The sequence below is a fragment of the Meriones unguiculatus genome, chromosome 17 (genome assembly GCF_030254825.1).
Source record: "Meriones unguiculatus strain TT.TT164.6M chromosome 17, Bangor_MerUng_6.1, whole genome shotgun sequence".
Classification (NCBI taxonomy): Eukaryota; Metazoa; Chordata; class Mammalia; order Rodentia; family Muridae; genus Meriones; species Meriones unguiculatus.
In genome coordinates, this window is record NC_083364.1 from 13614228 (window position 1) to 13642012 (window position 27785).

Genomic DNA, 27785 nt, shown 5'->3' on the forward strand with positions numbered 1-27785 from the left:
GAGAGAACTGGAAAGCAGATGTCCAAGACAAGATCCAACAGGGTAAGCCGGAACCTGTTCATACATCTGCATGCTGAGATTGCTCTCATTCCAGACCTCTGAGGGCACTTTAGCCAAGACCTGTCCTCATCCTGGGAGAAGCTCAATATCGCAGCCAGGGCTGCCTTGAAAAACCAAACAGAACAACCAAAACAAAAAATATGTGATATCAAGACTTCAAAAATTCAAAGTTTTAACATAGTAATCAATGGAGTTCTGATACCTAAAATTACTTCTCATCATGTTAAAACCACCTCTGTCCAGACCTCTGGACAAAGAAAAGAATGTTGATGTTTTTAACCCCAGATAATTTTTTTTTTAAATCCCCAAGCTTTTATTATGACTTAAAAGTAGAAGGCTCCAGAAGTTCCTCTTTTGTAACTTAAAAGAATTCATGTGAGCCTCACGGAGTTTGCAACTTGCATCTATCTACCTGTCACAGGTCAATTGAGCTACAATCAACAGACTAAGATTCCCCAACTTTTGCCTGTTCCTGATGGAATATGTGTGTGTGTGTGTGTGTGTGGGTTGGGGGGGGGGGCTCCAATTGTAAGAGTTTCCTTTAAGTTCCTTAACTTTAGCTTCTGTCCCTAGTCTGAATATGTCTCGGCAGATTTCCACCCACCTGACAGTCACCACCCAGGAACCAGAATCAGAAAACAAACCACTCCAAAAGTGATCTACAGCACCCAAGCCCCAGGCAGTCCACAAAAGTGGAGAGCCTGATGTGCTCCAGTCCAGCTGCCATGATTGCTTCCTGTCTTTTACCTTGATCAGGAAACCAGATGCTTCTGATGAGTGAGTGCCCCATTTCCTGAATGAATCCCCTCCCAGGCTTTAGTTAACATTCCAGCCTTCCTGGGCCCCTACAATGGCATCCTAATTTCAGTTGAGGCCCATTTACAAAATCATCTATGTCACCCCTTATCCTCAACAAAAGACTGAAAAGGTTCAGTCCAAAGGAAACTCTCTGGCAAGGAAGACAAATGGCTACTTGGAGTGCCTACCCAACAAACCAGGCTGGCTCATATTGACCTCCAGGCTCCCTTGTTTGAAAAAAAAAAAAAAAAAAAAAAAGGTACCTGTAAAACCCAACTAGATCAAGATCCATCAGCATGTTGATCCATTAGATGAAGCAGTTTTGCAACATGATAGAGCACTCACCATACTCTGTGCAGAACAAGGATGTGATTGTGTGGCTGTAAGAGAAAATGTTGTTCTATGCAAACCACTCAGCAATCATTAGAGATTCCTGTACTCTCAGAAAAACAAAAACAAAAACAAGCAAACAAACAAACCCTGTACACTGCAGACAAAAAAAATGACCCAGAACAGGGGAAGCCCATGGTTGCCATTCTCATTTCCTTGTTTTTTCGGGTGATAACTCTGTCTTCAGCTATTGCAGAACACCAGAACCTTCTGTTTCTGCTGATCATCGCTGGGTTGTGCATCATAAATGTCTTAACTAGATACAGAAATTTTGGTCTCGGTGCCAGTATACTGATATTTATTAAATCCCAGTGTGAACAGGAGTTAGGCCCACCGAGAGCCCAATTTCCAGAGAGACAGATGAAGGTAACTTGGAGATGGATTGCCACAAACAGAAGAGATTTATTCAGGCCAGTGAGTGATGGTGCTGCCCTCCAAATCATCAGGGAACAGCCCCGAGAGAAAAAGGCATGGGGTTTTTAAAGGAAAAAGCAAGGGAGGCGTGGGGGTGGCAAGCTTGGCAGTGCAGGATTGGGTGAATGGGGTTATGGGTAGTTGACTTTTAATATCATCGGTTCGCTTTAGGCACCCACTTCCAGTCAGGCCTGCCCCCGACATCTGGTGGATATCTGATCTTCAAGTTACACCCAGAATGTCCTGGATGGGGAGCTGTGGCCATCTGGACCCGTTGCCAGGCACCCTATCTCATACTGCAGGCCTGGACATTCTTCTGCAGCAGGGTGGGTCTTGTCCCCATTCACCCACTTCTCCTTTTTCCTTGTCCTTCTGCTTTCTGGAAAACTACCGGGAGAACTTAGTTTAATTAATATGGGGTATAGAATTCATAAAGAAACCTGTAAAGCTAGCCTGTTCCTTTCACAGATACACACCACAGGGTCAAGAACTTGACTCAGGATACAACTTAAGTGGGGGATGGAAGTGATGGTGAACATTATCTTTAAAGTTACTGTGCTTAAGAGAACTATCAAACAAAAAGCATGTCTAGCCTGTAAGTCCTACTTGTCCAAGGACAGAGGAGGTCTCAGAATGCTAGGCGTTGTTCTTGTGATTGCCTGGTCTTGTTCATGGAGGATACAGACAGTGTGTGGTCACTCCTGTGGACAAGCTTGCTTGCCCTTGACTGCACCTAGATGGAGGTGTCTGAGGACATGCAGGCAGGAAGTCTGCCAGTGTTCCTGCCTCTAGGTGCACAAAGCCAGGATGGGCACAGCCTGTGAGCCTTTATAAACGCATGAGTAATGAACCTTGGGACTACATCTTGAGAGCACTCTAAGGCACAGTCTTCACACCGTGGGTATCTGGTGCTAGCATCTGAATGAAGTCTCTTCTTTGTTAAAATTTTAATAAATAGATAAACAAATGAAAACATTTTATTTTCTGAAAGTAAGGAGATCTGTCTTTTTGGAAGTTGAGTGAAGTATTTCCAAACGTACATTTTCAACACAGGTATCTTTTAATATAAGTCTCAGCCATATTTTAAGTGCTGTACCGAACTGTTTATTCGAAAAAGGGTACTCAACTTAAAGCTACTTTAACATTTTTGGTACAGGTTAAACTGAAATTAATTTGTTACTCATTAAGAGTATTATTCCCCTTCACATCCTCACTGTGATTTAGTATTTAGCCTCAATAGTTCCAGTTTCAAAATAATCAGTTTTACATGTAATAGTTTAACCTTTTCTGTTCCTTGCATAATTTATAATGGTATTATGAAGTCTTTATTTTATAAAGTCCAGAGATGTCCAGAACATACTTTATAAGATTATGCTCCCACTGTTGCTTTTATGATGCATTCAAGATTTTCTGACACAACCTAGGGAGCAGATAGCTAGGGGATAACCCATCAGCATTCCTGTCATTCAAGCATCCTACATCACGTTCTCATTACAGCACATAAGGGCTTTGTCGCCTGAAGTTCTCCAATCTTCCACATTTCTTCTGCAACTCACTTCCAAAGTATTAAGAATCACATGGTCAGGGTATTGTAACAACAGCCCAACTCCCAGTACCAATTTTCCGTATTAGTTCCTTTTCTTGTTTACTATGAAAAAATATTTTGACAAAGCAAGGAGAGAGTTCATTCTGTATTCCACAATTCAAGGGTATAGTTGATATATATATATATATAGGAAGACCTAGTTGGTAGCTGGAGCTCAAGCAGTTGATCACATTGTCAACTGGGACCAGAATAAGTTCCTTTGTGAAGAGGTTTAGTGCCTGCATCCATCTTTTGACTAACCTGTAGCCCCTGCTCCATTTTTAATTGGATTATTTGCTTTTTTTGTTATCTAGTTTCTTGAGTTCTTTACATATTTTGGATATTAGTCTTCCATCAGATGTGGAGTTGTTAAAAATCTTTTTGCATTCTGTAGGGTGCTAATTTAATTGATAGTGTCCTTTGTATTACAGAAGTTTTCCAGTTTCATGAGGTCCCATTTATCCTATTGCCTGTGCGATTGGTGTTCTGTTCAGAAATTCATCTCCTGTGCCAGTAAGTACAGAGCTGTTGCCTGCTTTTTCTTCTATCTGGTTCAGTGTATCTGATTTTATGTTGGTCTGGACAAGTTGTGAAAGGTATTTACTTGAATAATAGTACTATTGAACTTTTAGCATGATTTCAGCAGAACCCGTTGTAAAAGATTTTAGATCACCTTTTAAATTCCCTCAAGCTCCCCCAAAAATCCTCATGGAAACAAGTTTTTTATTTTTTTTTTCTGACTGCAATAACCAGTGTTTTAACATATGATGCTGTTTCCCTAAAGTTTGCAATTTCTAATATTGGTATATAAAATAGAACGTGTTATCAAGTGCAATGTTTTGGGACTATATACATTGTGTACTAGCCACAACTTGCTAATTCACATACAAATCACCTCAGAGTTGATACAGTTTGTGAAAGCACATAACATCCACTCAGGCACCTTTCAATTATATTAAAATAATTTCCATGTTGTATAGTAGAGCCATTAAATTCATTGACATTATATAACTTTGTACCATTGTTCAGCATATATCCTGCTACTGACATGACCAGATGTCAGCCCTAGTAAATAGTACTCTATCAGTTAGTTCTTTATTTTAATGTGTCATATGCACTTGTGTGCATGGAAGACAGAAGAACATGTCAGGACCTACTGAGCAATACTTACAGATGGCTGAGTGTGTGCCATGCATGCTGGGCACTGAACTCAGGCTATATGCAAGGATAGTGAGCACTTTCAAACACTGAGCCAGCACTCCAGCACCTAAAGTGGGTTAAAGTCAGTGAGCACAGTCAGTAAATGCTGGCTTCTTGATCTCGGTAGAACTGAACCTGAGTCACCTGTCTATCTATCCATCCATCCACCAATCTATCTATCCACCTATTTGATGTGTTTGTGTGTGCATGCTGGTGGGGTGGTCACATGACAGCACATGAGACTCACTTCTCTCCTACCGTGTGGTTTCTGGGGGACTGAACTTAGCTCATCAGCCTTGGCAGTAAGCACCCTTTAACCACTTAAGTATCTTGCCAGGTCAGCCTCAGTAAAATATCGCCATTTCTTTGATCTTGTATACAGCAGTAGCCAAAAAGGAGAACATTTGGTCCCTTCTGTGAAACTGAGTTGATGGAGCCACCTTATCAAGTGCTGTACATATTCACACTTAAGAACACACACTTACAGTTAGGTATGATTAACCTTTATTATTTATAAAAAATGAGCTTTCTAAAATATTAGTAAATTTCCACTTTAGTTCTGTTTTGAAGTGTTGGTACCAGTGAAGTAACATTTTTCTTCTTTGAAACTTTTCTTGTAAAGTTACAGTCTTCTCCTTTTCTAAAATGGCAGGAAGCTCCTTCCAGTCCTTGATGAAGATAAAGGGGGCACCCATGGCCTTGAGTAACTGCAGAGGAGTGCTGTGGTGACTGGACATGTTTCCACAGTGGCCAGCTGTCATCACATCTTCTACCACAGGAATGGAGCCAAACGAGCAGGCCTCATATATTCTGTAACACTCTGTGTTCACTCCTACAGGACACAAAGTGAGGTCACTCTGAAGCAAAGCATCTTGGTAATTCTTAAGACTTTCATTTGTCTCCTGAGGCTGCCACCTAGGAAATTAAACAAACAACAAAGAAATCCCTGTAAGGTTTTACTTTCCTATGGCATCTTTTTTGAAGCAAATCTTTTAATGTCAGTTATCAAAAATGTGAACACATCATAGAGATGATAAATATGAGAGGCATTGAAAATGTTGGACCAAACACATTTCTTAAAACTTCTTTAAGGTTTGGGGGTGTGGGTATAGCCCAGCTGCTAGAACTCAGACCTAGTATTGATCATCATCTATCCATAAACTGGGTATATAATTCCCTAATTCTACAAGTTGGGAGGCATAGGAAGAATCAGGAGTTTAACATCATCCTGGGCTAAATACCGAGTTTGAGGGCAGCCTGTGCTACATGAGACTGCCTAAAACAAGTTTTTTGTTTTGAACATTTGAAAATAATCTGAACATTTTATTGCTGTATATTTAAAAATACCCGGTGATCAATCTTCGAATGGGTGTATTCATTCAATCTTATTTCCCTAGTGCTGTGTCCTCTTATCTTACTCTGATGCAGCTGTGCTGTATCCAGTGGTGGGCATTAGGTCTTTCAGTTAAGTCAGGACATATTCTAGAAAGTCTAAAGCCCTGTGAGGAAAAGCACAGAGGGGCTTCTGGAGTGACAGGGCTGCATTTTCCTATGGGTGATTACTGAATGTTTCACTGTCAAGGGCTCAGAATCAAGAGCTGTATGTGAACAGGCAGGCTAGTGCAGACGTGGGGAAGAGTAGAGAATAAACAAAGATGAAGGTCATGCTTGTGCTTGGTATGCCCAAGAACTGGTAGGGAGGCCAGCAAGGTGGAAGTAGAGGAACTGAGGTGAGCAGTCAAAAACTATAACGTCTGCTCACAGAAGACTGACCTGTAGTGTTCTGATGAGGGAACGACATAAGCAATAAACATTTTAACAATCAATCTGGCTGTGGTCTTGAGAATGGAATGAGAATGGAATGAGAATGGCAGCTGGGCTCCAGCACCAAAGGACTTGTTTTTCTGTGTACTGCACATGAGTTTAGACTGTAATTTTTTTTGAAGCGAGGAAGTGGGGGGGGGGGCTAGGACTCACCGCTGAGCCCTCGGGGTCTGAAACACAGTTCTGGGCTGCCCTGATGGCATGTGGATCTGACAAAGGAGCCGGTGTACAGAGAAGCTCCAGAATGCCCAGCGCAAGGGAGCCCTCCTGTGCCGGGCAGAGCACTGGGAGCCTTTTAAGCAGAGAAGTACCCTGATGAGATTGGTGTCCTGTAATGATAACTGGCAGAGAAAGGATGGGTCAGCCTGGGGAGAGCAAGAGCTGACACAGGCAGCCTGAGGGGGTCACAATCAAAGTTACATGTAAGTGGGATCCATTTAAATGGAACTGGAATTCTTCATTTCATATTTTTCTAAGGTAATGCGAATACCCCATTTTTTAAAAAGATTTATTTATTTATCTATTATGCAGTAATCTGCCTGCATGTGTGTCAGCGGGCCAGAAGAGGGCACCAGATCTCATGATAGATGGTTGTGAGCCACCATGTGATTGCTGGGAATTGAACTCAGGACCTTTAGAAAAGCAGCCAGTGCTCTTGAACTCTGAGCCATCTCTCTAGCCTGGACCTGGGATTCCTATCACCCATGGTGCTGTTGGTGTTTATTCCGTATTTGTACCTGAGAAAAGCAATGTGAGAGAAGAGACTGAACTACTAGAGAGGAATTGTTGCCTGAGCCCAGAACGGAGTTGGAGGTACAGAGGGCTCAGGGGTGAATCCTAGCTCTGCTGCTAAATAGTATATTAAAAAAAAATCACTACCTACCTAGGCCTCAGTTTCCTCATCTTTAAAATGTGTTAGTTCTTAGATCCCTGGAATGGAATAACCTCTTATTGAGATGATTATTTAGAATTGCTTAACAGAAGGGCCTCTGGCTTAGGCCTTGTCTTAGTCACTCTTCTGTTGCTGTAAAGAGACACCATGACCAAGGCAGCTTACAAAAGAAAGCCTTTCCCCGGGGGCTTGCTCACAGGTTCGGAGGGTGAGTCCATGACCACCACAGTGTCACACAGGGTGGCAGGCAGTTATGGGGGTGGAGCGGCAGTGAGGGCTTCCATACTGAGACAGCAACGGAGAGACAAACAAACAGAAAGAGGCCTAACACTCAAACAGCAGAGCCTATGGGGACAAACCCAAACCACCTTGGGCCTATAGTTGAAGCATCTAGAGGCTAAGAAAGGAGGGGTGCTTTCTCCCGTGGGTTGAGAACAGCATAGGTGCCACAGGAAGCATCAGCCTACAGCCTCAGCCTCTTGCTGTTCCTGTTGAGAGAGATGCTGTGTGGCTCAGCTGCCCTCAAACTCATGGTGCCTCCTCTCCTCGACCACCACACTGAGCTTCAACAAACTTTAACAGGAAACATTTTAAAAATGAGAGACAATGCCTTACCCACGCTTGATTTCACCAGGGTCTCTGTAATGCAAATTTACCTGGAAGTTGTGTTAAGGTATCCCATGAGAAACAGCACAAGAGATAACGGGTTTTATTCTGCATTCCAGTCCATCCTGGGGAAGGGATTTCAGGGGAAACCTGGGGTATTTTGTTCGATCTTGAGAGAATTAAATGCTCATAGTCAGTTTTGCTTAGCTTTTTATTCAGTCCAGGAGCGCAGCCTATGGAATAGAGCCCCACACAAGGTTAAGGTGGGTTTTCCCAGGTAGGTAATCCCTCACAGTCATGCCTACAGGTTTGTCTCCGGATGCCTCTGGACACCCACAAGTTGACAACATTAACTACCACTGTGTTCACTCAGCAATCCATACGACATGTTGAGTGTTCGTGGCTTAACATTTCCACGTTTGGGGATTACTCGCTAAAGTGAGCATTTTGCACACATTCTAACAAGAACCCCACAAGATGACACCAATATTGCCCTAATATTCCTAAATGGAATCTGGAGGCTAAAGATTCTGTAAATCAGACATAACGAGGATGTAATCCCAGCACACATCTTCCTGAGCCCGGATTGACTCTTGCTTCCTGCTGTCTGCTCTTTCCTGTGGACCTGTAACACCTTGCCACTGGGAAGCAGGTTCAGGCACGCAAGATGAGTACTTCTGATAACCTGTGTCGGAGGTCTGTCTTCCCCTCCTTTTGCTCGCATCCCAGACTTGGGAAACCATCATTGTATTCTTCTCTTCCATGAACCAGAGATTTTCAGATTATATTATCTCACAGAGGTGAGATAATACAACATTTATCAGGTTTATTTCACTTGACATACCTTATCCATGTTCAGCCATAATTTTTCTTCATATGAAAATTCTTCCATTGTGTGCATGTCATGTATGATGAGTAATCTTGGGTTGTCAACTTGATCACATCTGGAATCAACTAAAACTCAAGCACCTGGGCACATCTGTCAGGAATTTTCTTTCCTTTTTTTTTTTTTTTAATTTTTTTTTTTTTTTTAGTTTAGAACCTTCTTTTTTTTCTTTTTTTTTAACTTTCTAAAAAGATTTTTGAAATTATACTATAATTACATTTCTCCCTTCCATTTCCTCCCTCCACACCCTGGCATTTCCCCTCCCACTCTGCTTCAGATCCATGGCCTCCTCTCCTTTCATTAATTGTTATGGCATTGCAAATATGTATATCAGTATGCATAATCCCAAATATAACCTGCTAAGTCCATAAAACGTTGCTGGTGTGAGGAGCTTCCAGGAGGCTGTTCTGCACTGGGCATCTAATCGGTTTGCCCTCCATGAAGCTGGCCCCCTTCAGACGGGATTTTCCTGGACTGGGTCATTTGAGAGGGATGCTTTGGGGTGAGATGACCCACCCTAAATTTGGGCCACACCTTCCAGTGGAAGCCTGCATAAAAGATCCTGGAAGAAGGGAGTCTTTGTCTTTTGTCTACTCACTCTCCCTCTGTCTGGAAAGTTCATCCATCTTGCTGCTGAGGCATTTCTTCACTGGCATTGTAGCCTACTTCTTTGGGATTTCAACATATACTGAGGACCAGCTTAGACAGCCAGCTTCGTAGAGTGAACAAACTTCGGGGATCTTGAAGCTGGTAGGGATTAAACCGTGGCCTTTGTTTATGCACGGCATACGCTCAGTAATTGCTGATCTACAACCTCCCTTCCTATATCCTATATTTTATCATTCGGGGCTCTTTGTATCCAAGGCAGACTGTGAAAGCCCTATATTGCTTAAGATGACCTTGAACTTGTGGTTCTCCTGCCTCTGCTTCCAGAGCGCTAGGAGAAGAGGCGTGCCCCATCACATGCAGTTGTGTGTGGTCTGGGAAGCAAACCCAGGGTTCTTATTTGCTGGACCATGCGTTCCACCAACTGAGCTCCACTCCACTCCAACCCAGCTCTGCTGCCCCACAACTCAACCCACACATGCTGACTTCTTTGAGAGAGCCTGCACACAGGCACACACACACATATGCACACACGTACACACGTGAACACAGACAAACACACACCAGAATCTACAGAAAGAAAGAACACAAGGTTAAATGTCAAAAATGTCAAACTGTGTCCAGAACATGAAGTGGGGCTTGGAAAGGCAGCTGAGACGGCCATTCTTGACTGTCAACTGGATTCCAGTTATCTGGTATTATGTAAAACCCCAAAATGAAAAGGCACACCTGTGAGGGATTCCTTGCTTAATTTTAATCCGCATCTTTGAAGAGGGAAGCCGAGCCTCTAATCCAGGCAACACCTTCCGCTAGAAGCCTCTATAAAAGGCGCTGGAACTAGGGAGCTTTTGCTATTTGCCTGTTACTGCCTCACTGAGAAGAAGTCCATTCCTTCACTGTCCTTGCGGTCTACTTGTGTAGAATTCTAGCCTTTACTGAAGACCAGCTGAGACATCCACACTCATGGACTGAAAAACTACTGGACTTTTGGACCTTCCATTCATAGGCAGCCATCTCTGGACTAGATGGACTTCAGCCTGTAAGTCATCTATCTAAACTCATCGATCTGTCTGTCTGTCTGTCTGTCTGTCTATCTGTCTATCTATCTATGTATCGTGTGTGTGTGTGTGTGTGTGTGTGTGTGTGTGTGTGTGTTCTGTTACTCTCGAGATCCCTGACTAAACCTGCCAGCCTTGTAATCAAGGGGAGCCCCGTTGTCCAGATGCTTTGGTTCTGCCCCTGCAGTTCTCTGCTCTGAGAAGCTCCTTTGGGTCAGAGAGGAAGGCAGGAAAGAGCTGAGAGGCGCGCTCTTCTCTGTGGTTTCTCTCTGCCCTCTTGTGGCCGTTGCCTGAATTTGCAGGGTGAGAGGCATGGCCATTCCACCGTGATCCACTAGGATAAAATGCCACTCTCTTTGCTCACCTGGCAGGGTTTATTGCAGTTCATTATTTATTTGCATTGGGGGTGCGGCAACTGTTGGCTTGCCGCAGCACACGTGGAGGTCGGAGAATAATTTGGGTGACTGGGTTCTGTCTTTTATTTTGAGTGACTCAGGAATTGCCCTGAACTGGTCAGAGTTGCCAGGGAGCAGCTAACCGGGCTGAGCCATCTCCTTGGTCCTCCGTTCTGTTTGGCAACGATCAAATCATATATAATCTACAAAGCTTCACCACTGATAAATCACATGTTATATGAGTTTTATGGAGATATGGTTATGTGTCTAGATTTTTGGGTGTGAGAAAAGCAGCTACAAGCAGGTTTAAACACATGGTTTGGTCTCTGTCTTTCAAGGTTTAAGGACATAGAAGCTTCTCAAACTATTTCTAAAAGCTTTTAGAAAGGATAACTATCTTTTCATTTATTACATTTTTTTCTAATTTTGTTTTGTACATTTTAGCAATGATTTTTACTTAGTTCTCCGGTACACTGTTTTTCTGGGGGGAAAAAGAGAAATAGGCTTAGTACAAATCCTAGCTTTTATTTTTTTAAGATTTATTTTTAATGTGTATGAGTGTTTTACTCTCACATATTTAAGAGCAGTGTGTGTATGTGTGTGTGTGTGTGTGTGTGTGCGTTTCCTGCTTAAAGCCAGAAGAGAGTGTCAGCTCCCCTGGCACTGGAGTTACAGGTGATTGTAAGCTGCAAAGACAGGGTTGGAAATCAATGTGTGGTCTTCTAGAAAAGCATCACTCTTCACCACGGAGCCATCTCTGCTGAGTCATCCTGAAAAGATCTGTCCAGCCAAGCAGTGGTGCTGCCGCTTTTAATCCCAGCACTTGGGGGTTTTTTACATTTATTTATTCATGATATGTGCTGAACTTCTGCTCCTCTGAGTTCTTACTGATCTTGGGTTTGCTTCAGCCAGCAGGAGTTCCAACAGGAATTCCAGGAATGAAAACAAGCTTTAAGACCCTAGACCTGGGCGATGGTGGGCAGGGCCTCCATTCACCAATGAATGTTGCCCTGGTGCATAAAACCACATCATAAACCACAGTTTTTTGTGGAAACTGGCCTTCCAGATCCTTGGTGACAGTGGAGGGAGGCACACAGTAGTCTTGCTTCTAACGTGTGTTGACTGCTGTCTTTGGCTGAAAGACTCTGACAATCATTGTGATTTCCACAATTTCAGGTTCTACAGAGGCTCCTTGTGCCCTAGAGCGATCCTTCTCCCTCAGTAGGGAAAAACAAAACGCAGAGTGGGAACTCCACAGACCTTTCTATAGGGGGACTGAGGAAATGCCACCCGAAAGACAAGATTAGAGAAGATCAGCTATGTGAGAAGTGTCCTTTGACACTGCGACCTCCTTCTGTCTTGGTGGCCTAACTGACCCCAGCGCCAAAGGAAACCTGTGTTCTTCCCCTGCGGTTTCTGACCGTGAACCACCTTATCTTGTGTGGATAAGACATCTCCCAGTAGACTAAGGTGCCTTCAGCCATCAAGAGGACAACCCAAGAACTCCCACAGAACGCCCAGCTGACCTGCACTTTGACTTGGACATCGGAAAGCTGTGTCATGGCCGGCAGCCAACAGCTGAGCAAAGACAATACAAGTAGTCCCTCTATAAGGCAGCCTTGCAAGCAGGGTAAAACGATAAGCCCTGAACAGCCAGAGAAAGGCCAGAAGAGGAAACGCCAAGAAGAGGAAGAGGATGATGTGTGCTCAGAAGAGCCAGTCCAGTCGTGGAAGAAGCTGCAACAGGAACAGCATGAAACAGAGCTTGGGGATGAAGAGCCTGACAAGAGCCGAATATGGTCACCCCAGGAAAAGGGTCCGTTACACCTAATGGCCCCAGAGTGTGCCAAAGGCCCCCCAGAAGAGGCTGTGACTGAGGAGTCTGTGGGTGGAGGCCAGGGTCTCAAGCCCCCCCACAGCAACAGAGAGGAAGAAGTTGAGAAACACCACAATGAAAAGTGCCCAGGGCTGTTGGAACTCCTCCAACCTGACGTCCCCGTGAGCTCTGGCCCTCACAGCACTCACACAAGCACCATGGACACCTCCAAGACTCTCAAAGGTTGTGCTGAAGGGCAGAATCATGAATCGGAAACACCTCAAATCTGCACAGACAGTGTCAGCAATGGCATGCCCAGCAGCAAAGTGTCAACACCTGAGGTCAAGAAAAAGGCTCTTGAAGACCAAGAGAAGGGCAGAGGGCTGGACCGTGGTCCTGCTGTCACAGTGGACATGGAGAAAGAAATCAGCAGTGCGCTAGGCCCTGGGTCAAAAGATGAGATCTTGAGCTGTGCCTTCAAACTGCAAATGACTCGAGGAGACCTGTGGACCCTAAGGAACACCCAGTGGCTCAACGACAAAGTCATCAATTTTTACATGAATCTTCTCATGGAAAGAAATCAAAGTCAAGGCTACCCGGCACTTCACGCATTTAATACCTTCTTTTACACCAAGTTAAAGTCTGGTGGCTACAGGTCAGTCAGAAGATGGACCCGGGCAGTAAACATCTTTGCCAAGGAACTTCTCCTGGTCCCAGTTCACCTGGGCATGCACTGGAGCCTGGCGGTCACAGACTTAAGAAAGAAGAGTATTGTCTACATGGACTCCACGGGACAGAAGAGACCCGACATCCTTGAGCTGCTTTTCTGCTATCTGCGGGAGGAGAGCAAAGCGAGAAGGAACAGCGACCTGAGCCCTGTGGAGTGGAAGCAACACAGCATGTCGGCAGAGGAGATTCCTCAGCAGCTGAACGGGGGCGACTGCGGCGTGTTCGCCTGTAAATATGCAGATTACATTTCCAGGGGCCAGCCCATCACCTTCTCCCAGCAGCACATGCCTCTGTTCAGGAAGAAGATGGTGTGGGAGATCCTGCACAAGCGCTTACTGTAGCAGCGCCCCCTGGCGGCCACTGCGAGGCAGCTGCTCCGAGCTCTTTCCCAGGTGAGGCTAAGGACTGCAGGTACTGGGTGTGGAAGAGCCTTGAACAAGTTCTGAGTGTAAAGACTGTGGCCAGGACAGCCGCGGCTGCACAGAGAAACCCTGTCGGGACAGAACAACAACAACAACAGAAGACACATGTGCCCACCGAAAGTTAGAAACTATCCAGACTGCACAGCGCATGCTCACAAGCATGCAGCTGTCAAGATTTATCTGTGACTGAGGTCGACGCTGGATTGAATTTTGCTGTTTTTGTTCACAAGTTTTAGCTAACTGGCAGTGGATGGCTTCTGGCGATTTTCGGCCTTTCGTTCTCGACTGCTTGTTTGCATTAGTTATCTCTGAAAGGAAGGCCACCAGTTGCCTGTCTCCGAGTGAATCTCCGGTTGCCTTCCGGTACTGTGTGCTACTACAGAAGCGTCGCAGTGTGCTGCTGTTCACGGGATCCGAGCAATCCAGGAGAAGTAAGAAACGCGCCGGGGACATCTCAAGATACTTCCCAGCCTGGAAGTAAAGACATCTATTTTATTCTCGGGAGAGGAGTAACTAATGCTAGATGTGCATTGTAAACCCGGGACTCCTTGAAGCCTCACCCTGCTGAGGGCTGTACTAAACTGTTTATTCCAAAAAAATAAATAAATATATATTTATATATATATATATGTAAATAAACAAATATTTATATATAAATCAAAATATATTTTATATATTATATATATAAATATATATATTCTTAAGCTATTTTTGAAGATGTTTTCTTTGTATATATTAAGCTGAAATTTAATATGTCATGTTAATATTTATATTCTGTCACCTTAGCCCCACTATTGGTATAGACTTAATATATTTAGTGTGAATATTGCCAACTACATGATAATCTATTTTTATACAGGAAACTTTAATTTTTTATTAGCAGTAAATCTTACATTTGTGTTGTTATTCAATAAAGTTTACATTTAATAAAGTTTGGAGTTTTTTGAACATACTTTGCAAGATCCTGTGCCTGCTGTTCCTTGCATGGTGTAGTGAGGTTGTCCGAGAGAACTGGAAAGCAGATGTCCAAGACAAGATCCAACAGGGTAAGCCGGAACCTGTTCATACATCTGCATGCTGAGATTGCTCTCATTCCAGACCTCTGAGGGCACTTTAGCCAAGACCTGTCCTCATCCTGGGAGAAGCTCAATATCGCAGCCAGGGCTGCCTTGAAAAACCAAACAGAACAACCAAAACAAAAAATATGTGATATCAAGACTTCAAAAATTCAAAGTTTTAACATAGTAATCAATGGAGTTCTGATACCTAAAATTACTTCTCATCATGTTAAAACCACCTCTGTCCAGACCTCTGGACAAAGAAAAGAATGTTGATGTTTTTAACCCCAGATAATTTTTTTTTAAATCCCCAAGCTTTTATTATGACTTAAAAGTAGAAGGCTCCAGAAGTTCCTCTTTTGTAACTTAAAAGAATTCATGTGAGCCTCACGGAGTTTGCAACTTGCATCTATCTACCTGTCACAGGTCAATTGAGCTACAATCAACAGACTAAGATTCCCCAACTTTTGCCTGTTCCTGATGGAATATGTGTGTGTGTGTGTGAGGGTTGGGGGGGGGGGCTCCAATTGTAAGAGTTTCCTTTAAGTTCCTTAACTTTAGCTTCTGTCCCTAGTCTGAATATGTCTCGGCAGATTTCCACCCACCTGACAGTCACCACCCAGGAACCAGAATCAGAAAACAAACCACTCCAAAAGTGATCTACAGCACCCAAGCCCCAGGCAGTCCACAAAAGTGGAGAGCCTGATGTGCTCCAGTCCAGCTGCCATGATTGCTTCCTGTCTTTTACCTTGATCAGGAAACCAGATGCTTCTGATGAGTGAGTGCCCCATTTCCTGAATGAATCCCCTCCCAGGCTTTGGTTAACATTCCAGCCTTCCTGGGCCCCTACAATGGCATCCTAATTTCAGTTGAGGCCCATTTACAAAATCATCTATGTCACCCCTTATCCTCAACAAAAGACTGAAAAGGTTCAGTCCAAAGGAAACTCTCTGGCAAGGAAGACAAATGGCTACTTGGAGTGCCTACCCAACAAACCAGGCTGGCTCATATTGACCTCCAGGCTCCCTTGTTTTAAAAAAAAAAAAAAAAAAAAAAAAAAAAAAAAAAGGGTACCTGTAAAACCCAACTAGATCAAGATCCATCAGCATGTTGATCCATTAGATGAAGCAGTTTTGCAACATGATAGAGCACTCACCATACTCTGTGCAGAACAAGGATGTGATTGTGTGGCTGTAAGAGAAAATGTTGTTCTATGCAAACCACTCAGCAATCATTAGAGATTCCTGTACTCTCAGAAAAACAAAAACAAAAACAAGCAAACAAACAAACCCTGTACACTGCAGACAAAAAAATGACCCAGAACAGGGGAAGCCCATGGTTGCCATTCTCATTTCCTTGTTTTTTCGGGTGATAACTCTGTCTTCAGCTATTGCAGAACACCAGACCCTTCTGTTTCTGCTGATCATCGCTGGCTTGTGCATCATAAATGTCTTAACTAGATACAGAAATTTTGGTCTCGGTGCCAGTATACTGATATTTATTAAATCCCAGTGTGAACAGGTGTTAGGCCCACCGCGAGCCCAATTACCAGAGAGACAGATGAAGGTAACTTGGAGATGGATTGCCACAAACAGAAGAGATTTATTCAGGCCAGTGAGTGATGGGGCTGCTTTCCAAATCATCAGGGAACAGCCCCGAGAGAAAAAGGCATGGGGTTTTTAAAGGAAAAAGCAAGGGAGGCGTGGGGGTGGCAAGCTTGGCAGTGCAGGATTGGGTGAATGGGGTTATGGGTAGTTGACTTTTAATATCATCGGTTCGTTTTAGGCACCCACGTCCAGTCAGGCCTGCCCCCGACATCTGGTGGATATCTGATCTTCAAGTTACACCCAGAATGTCCTGGATGGGGAGCTGTGGCCATCTGGACCCGTTGCCAGGCACCCTATCTCATACTGCAGGCCTGGACATTCTTCTGCAGCAGGGTGGGTCTTGTCCCCATTCACCCACTTCTCCTTTTTCCTTGTCCTTCTGCTTTCTGGAAAACTACCGGGAGAACTTAGTTTAATTAATATGGGGTATAGAATTCATAAAGAAACCTGTAAAGCTAGCCTGTTCCTTTCACAGATACACACCACAGGGTCAAGAACTTGACTCAGGATACAACTTAAGTGGGGGATGGAAGTGATGGTGAACATTATCTTTAAAGTTACTGTGCTTAAGAGAACTATCAAACAAAAAGCATGTCTAGCCTGTAAGTCCTACTTGTCCAAGGACAGAGGAGGTCTCAGAATGCTAGGCGTTGTTCTTGTGATTGCCTGGTCTTGTTCATGGAGGATACAGACAGTGTGTGGTCACTCCTGTGGACAAGCTTGCTTGCCCTTGACTGCACCTAGATGGAGGTGTCTGAGGACATGCAGGCAGGAAGTCTGCCAGTGTTCCTGCCTCTAGGTGCACAAAGCCAGGATGGGCACAGCCTGTGAGCCTTTATAAACTCATGAGTAATGAACCTTGGGACTGCATCTTGAGAGCACTATAAGGCACAGTCTTCACACCGTGGGTATCTGGTGGTAGCATCTGAATGAAGTCTCTTCTTTGTTAAAATTTTAATAAATAGATAAACAAATAAAAACATTTTATTTTCTGAAAGTAAGGAGATCTGTCTTTTAGGAAGTTGAGTGAAGTATTTCCAAACGTACATTTTCAACACAGGTATCTTTTAATATAAGTCTCAGCCATATTTTAAGTGCTGTACCGAACTGTTTATTCGAAAAAGGGTACTCAACTTAAAGCTACTTTAACATTTTTGGTACAGGTTAAACTGAAATTAATTTGTTACTCATTAAGAGTATTATTCCCCTTCACATCCTCACTGTGATTTAGTATTTAGCCTCAATAGTTCCAGTTTCAAAATAATCAGTTTTACATGTAATAGTTTAACCTTTTCTGTTCATTGCATAATTAATAATGGTATTATGAAGTCTTTATTTTATAAAGTCCAGAGATGTCCAGAACATACTTTATAAGATTATGCTCCCACTGTTGCTTTTATGATGCATTCAAGATTTTCTGACACAACCTAGGGAGCAGATAGCTAGGGGATAACCCATCAGCATTCCTGTCATTCAAGCATCCTACATCACGTTCTCATTACAGCACATAAGGGCTTTGTCGCCTGAAGTTCTCCAATCTTCCACATTTCTTCTGCAACTCACTTCCAAAGTATTAAGAATCACATGGTCAGGGTATTGTAACAACAGCCCAACTCCCAGTACCAATTTTCCGTATTAGTTCCTTTTCTTGTTTACTATGAAAAAATATTTTGACAAAGCAAGGAGAGAGTTCATTCTGTATTCCACAATTCAAGGGTATAGTTGATATATATATATATAGGAAGACCTAGTTGGTAGCTGGAGCTCAAGCAGTTGATCACATTGTCAACTGGGACCAGAATAAGTTCCTTTGTGAAGAGGTTTAGTGCCTGCATCCATCTTTTGACTACCCTGTAGCCCCTGCTCCATTTTTAATTGGATTATTTGCTTTTTTTGTTATCTAGTTTCTTGAGTTCTTTACATATTTTGGATATTAGTCTTCCATCAGATGTGGAGTTGTTAAAAATCTTTTTGCATTCTGTAGGGTGCTAATTTAATTGATAGTGTCCTCTGTATTACAGAAGTTTTCCAGTTTCATGAGGTCCCATTTATCCTATTGCCTGTGCGATTGGTGTTCTGTTCAGAAATTCATCTCCTGTGCCAGTAAGTACAGAGCTGTTGCCTGCTTTTTCTTCTATCTGGTTCAGTGTATCTGATTTTATGTTGACTGAACACAGCTGTATCTGTTGGTCTGGACAAGTTGTGAAAGGTATTTACTTGAATAATAGTACTATTGAACTTTTAGCATGATTTCAGCAGAACCCGTTGTAAAAGATTTTAGATCACCTTTTAAATTCCCTCAAGCTCCCCCAAAAATCCTCATGGAAACAAGTTTTTTATTTTTTTTTTCTGACTGCAATAACCAGTGTTTTAACATATGATGCTGTTTCCCTAAAGTTTGCAATTTCTAATATTGGTATATAAAATAGAACGTGTTATCAAGTGCAATGTTTTGGGACTATATACATTGTGTACTAGCCACAACTTGCTAATTCACATACAAATCACCTCAGAGTTGATACAGTTTGTGAAAGCACATAACATCCACTCAGGCACCTTTCAATTATATTAAAATAATTTCCATGTTGTATAGTAGAGCCATTAAATTCATTGACATTATATAACTTTGTACCATTGTTCAGCATATATCCTGCTACTGACATGACCAGATGTCAGCCCTAGTAAATAGTACTCTATCAGTTAGTTCTTTATTTTAATGTGTCATATGCACTTGTGTGCATGGAAGACAGAAGAACATGTCAGGACCTACTGAGCAATACTTACAGATGGCTGAGTGTGTGCCATGCATGCTGGGCACTGAACTCAGGCTATATGCAAGAATAGTGAGCACTTTCAAACACTGAGCCAGCACTCCAGCACCTAAAGTGGGTTAAAGTCAGTGAGCACAGTCAGTAAATGCTGGCTTCTTGATCTCGGTAGAACTGAACCTGAGTCACCTGTCTATCTATCCATCCATCCACCAATCTATCTATCCACCTATTTGATGTGTTTGTGTGTGCATGCTGGTGGGGTGGTCACATGACAGCACATGAGACTCACTTCTCTCCTACCGTGTGGTTTCTGGGGGACTGAACTTAGCTCATCAGCCTTGGCAGTAAGCACCCTTTAACCACTTAAGTTTCTTGCCAGGTCAGCCTCAGTAAAATATCGCCATTTCTTTGATCTTGTATACAGCAGTAGCCAAAAAGGAGAACATTTGGTCCCTTCTGTGAAACTGAGTTGATGGAGCCACCTTATCAAGTGCTGTACATATTCACACTTAAGAACACACACTTACAGTTAGGTATGATTAACCTTTATTATTTATAAAAAATGAGCTTTCTAAAATATTAGTAAATTTCCACTTTAGTTCTGTTTTGAAGTGTTGGTACCAGTGAAGTAACATTTTTCTTCTTTGAAACTTTTCTTGTAAAGTTACAGTCTTCTCCTTTTCTAAAATGGCAGGAAGCTCCTTCCAGTCCTTGATGAAGATAAAGGGGGCACCCATGGCCTTGAGTAACTGCAGAGGAGTGCTGTGGTGACTGGACATGTTTCCACAGTGGCCAGCTGTCATCACATCTTCTACCACAGGAATGGAGCCAAACGAGCAGGCCTCATATATTCTGTAACACTCTGTGTTCACTCCTACAGGACACAAAGTGAGGTCACTCTGAAGCAAAGCATCTTGGTAATTCTTAAGACTTTCATTTGTCTCCTGAGGCTGCCACCTAGGAAATTAAACAAACAACAAAGAAATCCCTGTAAGGTTTTACTTTCCTATGGCATCTTTTTTGAAGCAAATCTTTTAATGTCAGTTATCAAAAATGTGAACACATCATAGAGATGATAAATATGAGAGGCATTGAAAATGTTGGACCAAACACATTTCTTAAAACTTCTTTAAGGTTTGGGGGTGTGGGTATAGCCCAGCTGCTAGAACTCAGACCTAGTATTGATCATCATCTATCCATAAACTGGGTATATAATTCCCTAATTCTACAAGTTGGGAGGCATAGGAAGAATCAGGAGTTTAACATCATCCTGGGCTAAATACCGAGTTTGAGGCCAGCCTGTGCTACATGAGACTGCCTAAAACAAGTTTTTTGTTTTGAACATTTGAAAATAATCTGAACATTTTATTGCTGTATATTTAAAAATACCCGGTGATCAATCTTCGAATGGGTGTATTCATTCAATCTTATTTCCCTAGTGCTGTGTCCTCTTATCTTACTCTGATGCAGCTGTGCTGTATCCAGTGGTGGGCATTAGGTCTTTGAGTTAAGTCAGGACATATTCTAGAAAGTCTAAAGCCCTGTGAGGAAAAGCACAGAGGGGCTTCTGGAGTGACAGGGCTGCATTTTCCTATGGGTGATTACTGAATGTTTCACTGTCAAGGGCTCAGAATCAAGAGCTGTATGTGAACAGGCAGGCTAGTGCAGACGTGGGGAAGAGTAGAGAATAAACAAAGATGAAGGTCATGCTTGTGCTTGGTATGCCCAAGAACTGGTAGGGAGGCCAGCAAGGTGGAAGTAGAGGAACTGAGGTGAGCAGTCAAAAACTATAACGTCTGCTCACAGAAGACTGACCTGTAGTGTTCTGATGAGGGAACGACATAAGCAATAAACATTTTAACAATCAATCTGGCTGTGGTCTTGAGAATGGAATGAGAATGGAATGAGAATGGCAGCTGGGCTCCAGCACCAAAGGACTTGTTTTTCTGTGTACTGCACATGAGGTTAGACTGTGATTTTTTTTGAAGCGAGGAAGTGGGGGGGGGAGGGCTAGGACTCACCGCTGAGCCCTCGGGGTCTGAAACACAGTTCTGGGCTGCCCTGATGGCATGTGGATCTGACAAAGGAGCCGGTGTACAGAGAAGCTCCAGAATGCCCAGCGCAAGGGAGCCCTCCTGTGCCGGGCAGAGCACTGGGAGCCTTTTAAGCAGAGAAGTACCCTGATGAGATTGGTGTCCTGTAATGATAACTGGCAGAGAAAGGATGGGTCAGCCTGGGGAGAGCAAGAGCTGACACAGGCAGCCTGAGGGGGTCACAATCAAAGTTACATGTAAGTGGGATCCATTTAAATGGAACTGGAATTCTTCATTTCATATTTTTCTAAGGTAATGCGAATACCCCATTTTTTAAAAAGATTTATTTATTTATCTATTATGCAGTAATCTGCCTGCATGTGTGTCAGCGGGCCAGAAGAGGGCACCAGATCTCATGATAGATGGTTGTGAGCCACCATGTGATTGCTGGGAATTGAACTCAGGACCTTTAGAAAAGCAGCCAGTGCTCTTGAACTCTGAGCCATCTCTCTAGCCTGGACCTGGGATTCCTATCACCCATGGTGCTGTTGGGGTTTATTCCGTATTTGTACCTGAGAAAAGCAATGTGAGAGAAGAGACTGAACTACTAGAGAGGAATTGTTGCCTGAGCCCAGAACGGAGTTGGAGGTACAGAGGGCTCAGGGGTGAATCCTAGCTCTGCTGTTAAATAGTATATTAAAAAAAAATCACTACCTACCTAGGCCTCAGTTTCCTCATCTTTAAAATGTGTTAGTTCTTAGATCCCTGGAATGGAATAACCTCTTATTGAGATGATTATTTAGAATTGCTTAACAGAAGGGCCTCTGGCTTAGGCCTTGTCTTAGTCACTCTTCTGTTGCTGTAAAGAGACACCATGACCAAGGCAGCTTACAAAAGAAAGCCTTTCCCCGGGGGCTTGCTCACAGGTTCGGAGGGTGAGTCCATGACCACCACAGTGTCACACAGGGTGGCAGGCAGTTATGGGGGTGGAGCGGCAGTGAGGGCTTCCATACTGAGACAGCAACGGAGAGACAAACAAACAGAAAGAGGCCTAACACTCAAACAGCAGAGCCTATGGGGACAAACCCAAACCACCTTGGGCCTATAGTTGAAGCATCTAGAGGCTAAGAAAGGAGGGGTGCTTTCTCCCGTGGGTTGAGAACAGCATAGGTGCCACAGGAAGCATCAGCCTACAGCCTCAGCCTCTTGCTGTTCCTGTTGAGAGAGATGCTGTGTGGCTCAGCTGCCCTCAAACTCATGGTGCCTCCTCTCCTCGACCACCACACTGAGCTTCAACAAACTTTAACAGGAAACATTTTAAAAATGAGAGACAATGCCTTACCCACGCTTGATTTCACCAGGGTCTCTGTAATGCAAATTTACCTGGAAGTTGTGTTAAGGTATCCCATGAGAAACAGCACAAGAGATAACGGGTTTTATTCTGCATTCCAGTCCATCCTGGGGAAGGGATTTCAGGGGAAACCTGGGGTATTTTGTTCGATCTTGAGAGAATTAAATGCTCATAGTCAGTTTTGCTTAGCTTTTTATTCAGTCCAGGAGCGCAGCCTATGGAATAGAGCCCCACACAAGGTTAAGGTGGGTTTTCCCAGGTAGGTAATCCCTCACAGTCATGCCTACAGGTTTGTCTCCGGATGCCTCTGGACCCCCACAAGTTGACAACATTAACTACCACTGTGTTCACTCAGCAATCCATACGACATGTTGAGTGTTCGTGGCTTAACATTTCCACGTTTGGGGATTACTCGCTAAAGTGAGCATTTTGCACACATTCTAACAAGAACCCCACAAGATGACACCAATATTGCCCTAATATTCCTAAATGGAATCTGGAGGCTAAAGATTCTGTAAATCAGACATAACGAGGATGTAATCCCAGCACACATCTTCCTGAGCCCGGATTGACTCTTGCTTCCTGCTGTCTGCTCTTTCCTGTGGACCTGTAACACCTTGCCACTGGGAAGCAGGTTCAGGCACGCAAGATGAGTACTTCTGATAACCTGTGTCGGAGGTCTGTCTTCCCCTCCTTTTGCTCGCATCCCAGACTTGGGAAACCATCATTGTATTCTTCTCTTCCATGAACCAGAGATTTTCAGATTATATTATCTCACAGAGGTGAGATAATACAACATTTATCAGGTTTATTTCACTTGACATACCTTATCCATGTTCAGCCATAATTTTTCTTCATATGAAAATTCTTCCATTGTGTGCATGTCATGTATGATGAGTAATCTTGGGTTGTCAACTTGATCACATCTGGAATCAACTAAAACTCAAGAACCTGGGCACATCTGTCAGGAATTTTCTTTCCTTTTTTTTTTTTTTCATTTTTTTTTTTTTTTAAGTTTAGAACCTTCTTTTTTTTCTTTTTTCTTAACTTTCTAAAAAGATTTTTGAAATTATACTATAATTACATTTCTCCCTTCCATTTCCTCCCTCCACACCCTGGCATTTCCCCTCCCACTCTGCTTCAGATCCATGGCCTCCTCTCCTTTCATTCATTGTTATGGCATTGCAAATATGTATATCAGTATGCATAATCCCAAATATAACCTGCTAAGTCCATAAAACGTTGCTGGTGTGAGGAGCTTCCAGGAGGCTGTTCTGCACTGGGCATCTAATCGGTTTGCCCTCCATGAAGCTGGCCCCCTTCAGACGGGATTTTCCTGGACTGGGTTATTTGAGAGGGATGCTTTGGGGTGAGATGACCCACCCTAAATTTGGGCCACACCTTCCAGTGGAAGCCTGCATAAAAGATCCTGGAAGAAGGGAGTCTTTGTCTTTTGTCTGCTCACTCTCCCTCTGTCTGGAAAGTTCATCCATCTTGCTGCTGAGGCATTTCTTCACTGGCATTGTAGCCTACTTCTTTGGGATTTCAACATATACTGAGGACCAGCTTAGACAGCCAGCTTCGTAGAGTGAACAAACTTCGGGGATCTTGAAGCTGGTAGGGATTAAACCGTGGCCTTTGTTTATGCACGGCATACGCTCAGTAATTCCCATCTACAACCTCCCTTCCTATATCCTATATTTTATCATTCGGGGCTCTTTGTATCCAAGGCAGACTGTGAAAGCCCTATACTGCTTAAGATGACCTTGAACTTGTGGTTCTCCTGCCTCTGCTTCCAGAGCGCTAGGAGAAGAGGCGTGCCCCATCACATGCAGTTGTGTGTGGTCTGGGAAGCAAACCCAGGGTTCTTATTTGCTGGACCATGCGTTCCACCAACTGAGCTCCACTCCACTCCAACCCAGCTCTGCTGCCCCACAACTCAACCCACACATGCTGACTTCTTTGAGAGAGCCTGCACACAGGCACACACACACATATGCACACACGTACACACGTGAACACAGACAAACACACACCAGAATCTACAGAAAGAAAGAACACAAGGTTAAATGTCAAAAATGTCAAACTGTGTCCAGAACATGAAGTGGGGCTTGGAAAGGCAGCTGAGAGGGCCATTCTTGACTGTCAACTGGATTCCAGTTATCTGGTATTATGTAAAACCCCAAAATGAAAAGGCACACCTGTGAGGGATTCCTTGCTTAATTTTAATCCTCATCTTTGAAGAGGGAAGCCGAGCCTCTAATCCAGGCAACACCTTCCGCTAGAAGCCTCTATAAAAGGCGCTGGAACTAGGGAGCTTTTGCTATTTGCCTGTTACTGCCTCACTGAGAAGAAGTCCATTCCTTCACTGTCCTTGCGGTCTACTTGTGTAGAATTCTAGCCTTTACTGAAGACCAGCTGAGACATCCACACTCATGGACTGAAAAACTACTGGACTTTTGGACCTTCCATTCATAGGCAGCCATCTCTGGACTAGATGGACTTCAGCCTGTAAGTCATCTATCTAAACTCATCTATCTGTCTGTCTGTCTGTCTATCTATCTATCTATCTATCTATCTATCGTGTGTGTGTGTGTGTGTGTGTGTGTGTGTGTGTGTGTTCTGTTACTCTCGAGATCCCTGACTAAACCTGCCAGCCTTGTAATCAAGGGGAGCCCAGTTGTCCAGATGCTTTGGTTCTGCCCCTGCAGTTCTCTGCTCTGAAAATCTCCTTTGGGTCAGAGATGAAGGCAGGAAAGAGCTGAGAGGCTCGCTCTTCTCTGTGGTTTCTCTCTGCCCTCTTGTGGCCGTTGCCTGAATTTGCAGGGTGAGAGGCATGGCCATTCCACCATGATCCACTAGGATAAAATGCCACTCTCTTTGCTCACCTGGCAGGGTTTATTGCAGTTCATTATTTATTTGCATTGGGGGTGCGGCAACTGTTGGCTTGCCGCAGCACACGTGGAGGTCGGAGAGTAATTCGGGTGACTGGGTTCTGTCTTTTATTTTGAGTGACTCAGGAATTGCCCTGAACTGGTCAGAGTTGCCAGGGAGCAGCTAACCGGGCTGAGCCATCTCCTTGGTCCTCCGTTCTGTTTGGCAACGATCAAATCATATATAATCTACAAAGCTTCGCCACTGATCAATCACATGTTATATGAGTTTTATGGAGATATGGTTATGTGTCTAGATTTTTGGGTGTGAGAAAAGCAGCTACAAGCAGGTTTAAACACATGGTTTGGTCTCTGTCTTTCAAGGTTTAAGGACATAGAAGCTTCTCAAACTATTTCTAAAAGCTTTTAGAAAGGATAACTATCTTTTCATTTATTACATTTTTTTCTAATTTTGTTTTGTACATTTTAGCAATGATTTTTACTTAGTTCTCCGGTACACTGTTTTTCTGGGGGGAAAAAGAGAAATAGGCTTAGTACAAATCCTAGCTTTTATTTTTTTAAGATTTATTTTTAATGTGTATGAGTGTTTTACTCTCACATATTTAAGAGCAGTGTGTGTATGTGTGTGTGTGGGGGGGGGGGTTTCCTGCTTAAAGCCAGAAGAGAGTGTCAGCTCCCCTGGCACTGGAGTTACAGGTGATTGTAAGCTGCAAAGACAGGGTTGGAAATCAATGTGTGGTCTTCTGGAAAAGCATCACTCTTCACCACGGAGCCATCTCTGCTGAGTCATCCTGAAAAGATCTGTCCAGCCAAGCAGTGGTGCTGCCGCTTTTAATCCCAGCACTTGGGGGTTTTTTACATTTATTAATTCATGATATGTGCTGAACTTCTGCTCCTCTGAGTTCTTACTGATCTTGGGTTTGCTTCAGCCAGCAGGAGTTCCAACAGGAATTCCAGGAATGAAAACAAGCTTTAAGACCCTAGACCTGGGCGATGGTGGGCAGGGCCTCCATTCACCAATGAATGTTGCCCTGGTGCATAAAACCACATCATAAACCACAGTTTTTTGTGGAAACTGGCCTTCCAGATCCTTGGTGACAGTGGAGGGAGGCACACAGTAGTCTTGCTTCTAACGTGTGTTGACTGCTGTCTTTGGCTGAAAGACTCTGACAATCATTGTGATTTCCACAATTTCAGGTTCTACAGAGGCTCCTTGTGCCCTAGAGCGATCCTTCTCCCTCAGTAGGGAAAAACAAAAGGCAGAGTGGGAACTCCACAGACCTTTCTATAGGGGGACTGAGGAAATGCCACCCGAAAGACAAGATTAGAGAAGATCAGCTATGTGAGAAGTGTCCTTTGACACTGCGACCTCCTTCTGTCTTGGTGGCCTAACTGACCCCAGCGCCAAAGGAAACCTGTGTTCTTACCCTGCGGTTTCTGACCGTGAACCACCTTATCTTGTGTGGATAAGACATCTCCCAGTAGACTAAGGTGCCTTCAGCCATCAAGAGGACAACCCAAGAACTCCCACAGAACGCCCAGCTGACCTGCACTTTGACTTGGACATCGGAAAGCTGTGTCATGGCCGGCAGCCAACAGCTGAGCAAAGACAATACAAGTAGTCCCTCTATAAGGCAGCCTTGCAAGCAGGGTAAAACGATAAACCCTGAACAGCCAGAGAAAGGCCAGAAGAGGAAACGCCAAGAAGAGGAAGAGGATGATGTGTGCTCAGAAGAGCCAGTCCAGTCCTGGAAGAAGTTGAAACAGGAACAGCATGAAACAGAGCTTGGGGATGAAGAGCCTGACAAGAGCCGAATATGGTCACCCCAGGAAAAGGGTCCGTTACAGCTAATGGCCCCAGAGTGTGCCAAAGGCCCCCCAGAAGAGGCTGTGACTGAGGAGTCTGTGGGTGGAGGCCAGGGTCTCAAGCCCCCCCACAGCAACAGGGAGGAAGAAGTTGAGAAACACCACAATGAAAAGTGCCCAGGGCTGTTGGAACTCCTCCAACCTGACGTCCCCGTGAGCTCTGGCCCTCACAGCACTCACACAAGCACCATGGACACCTCCAAGACTCTCAAAGGTTGTGCTGAAGGGCAGAATCATGAATTGGAAACACCTCAAATCTGCACAGACAGTGTCAGCAATGGCATGCCCAGCAGCAAAGTGTCAACACCTGAGGTCAAGAAAAAGGCTCTTGAAGACCAAGAGAAGGGCAGAGGGCTGGACCGTGGTCCTGCTGTCACAGTGGACATGGAGAAAGAAATCAGCAGTGCGCTAGGCCCTGGGTCAAAAGATGAGATCTTGAGCTGTGCCTTCAAACTGCAAATGACTCGAGGAGACCTGTGGACCCTAAGGAACACCCAGTGGCTCAACGACAAAGTCATCAATTT

At 43.9% G+C, this 27785-nt stretch overlaps 1 protein-coding gene and 1 long non-coding RNA gene across 2 annotated transcripts in view; one reads left to right on the forward strand and one right to left on the reverse strand.

Moving 5' to 3' along the window:
* The window catches only part of LOC132648628 (uncharacterized), a 356879-nt gene that overhangs the window by 195149 nt on the left and 133945 nt on the right, over nucleotides 1-27785 (reverse strand). The gene's annotated exons all lie outside the window — the stretch shown is intronic.
* Nucleotides 12944-13600, forward strand: LOC132648476 (sentrin-specific protease 2-like). The gene has a single exon (XM_060369997.1). It carries the CDS (start codon nucleotides 12944-12946, stop codon nucleotides 13598-13600), a length of 657 nt encoding a protein of 218 aa, XP_060225980.1.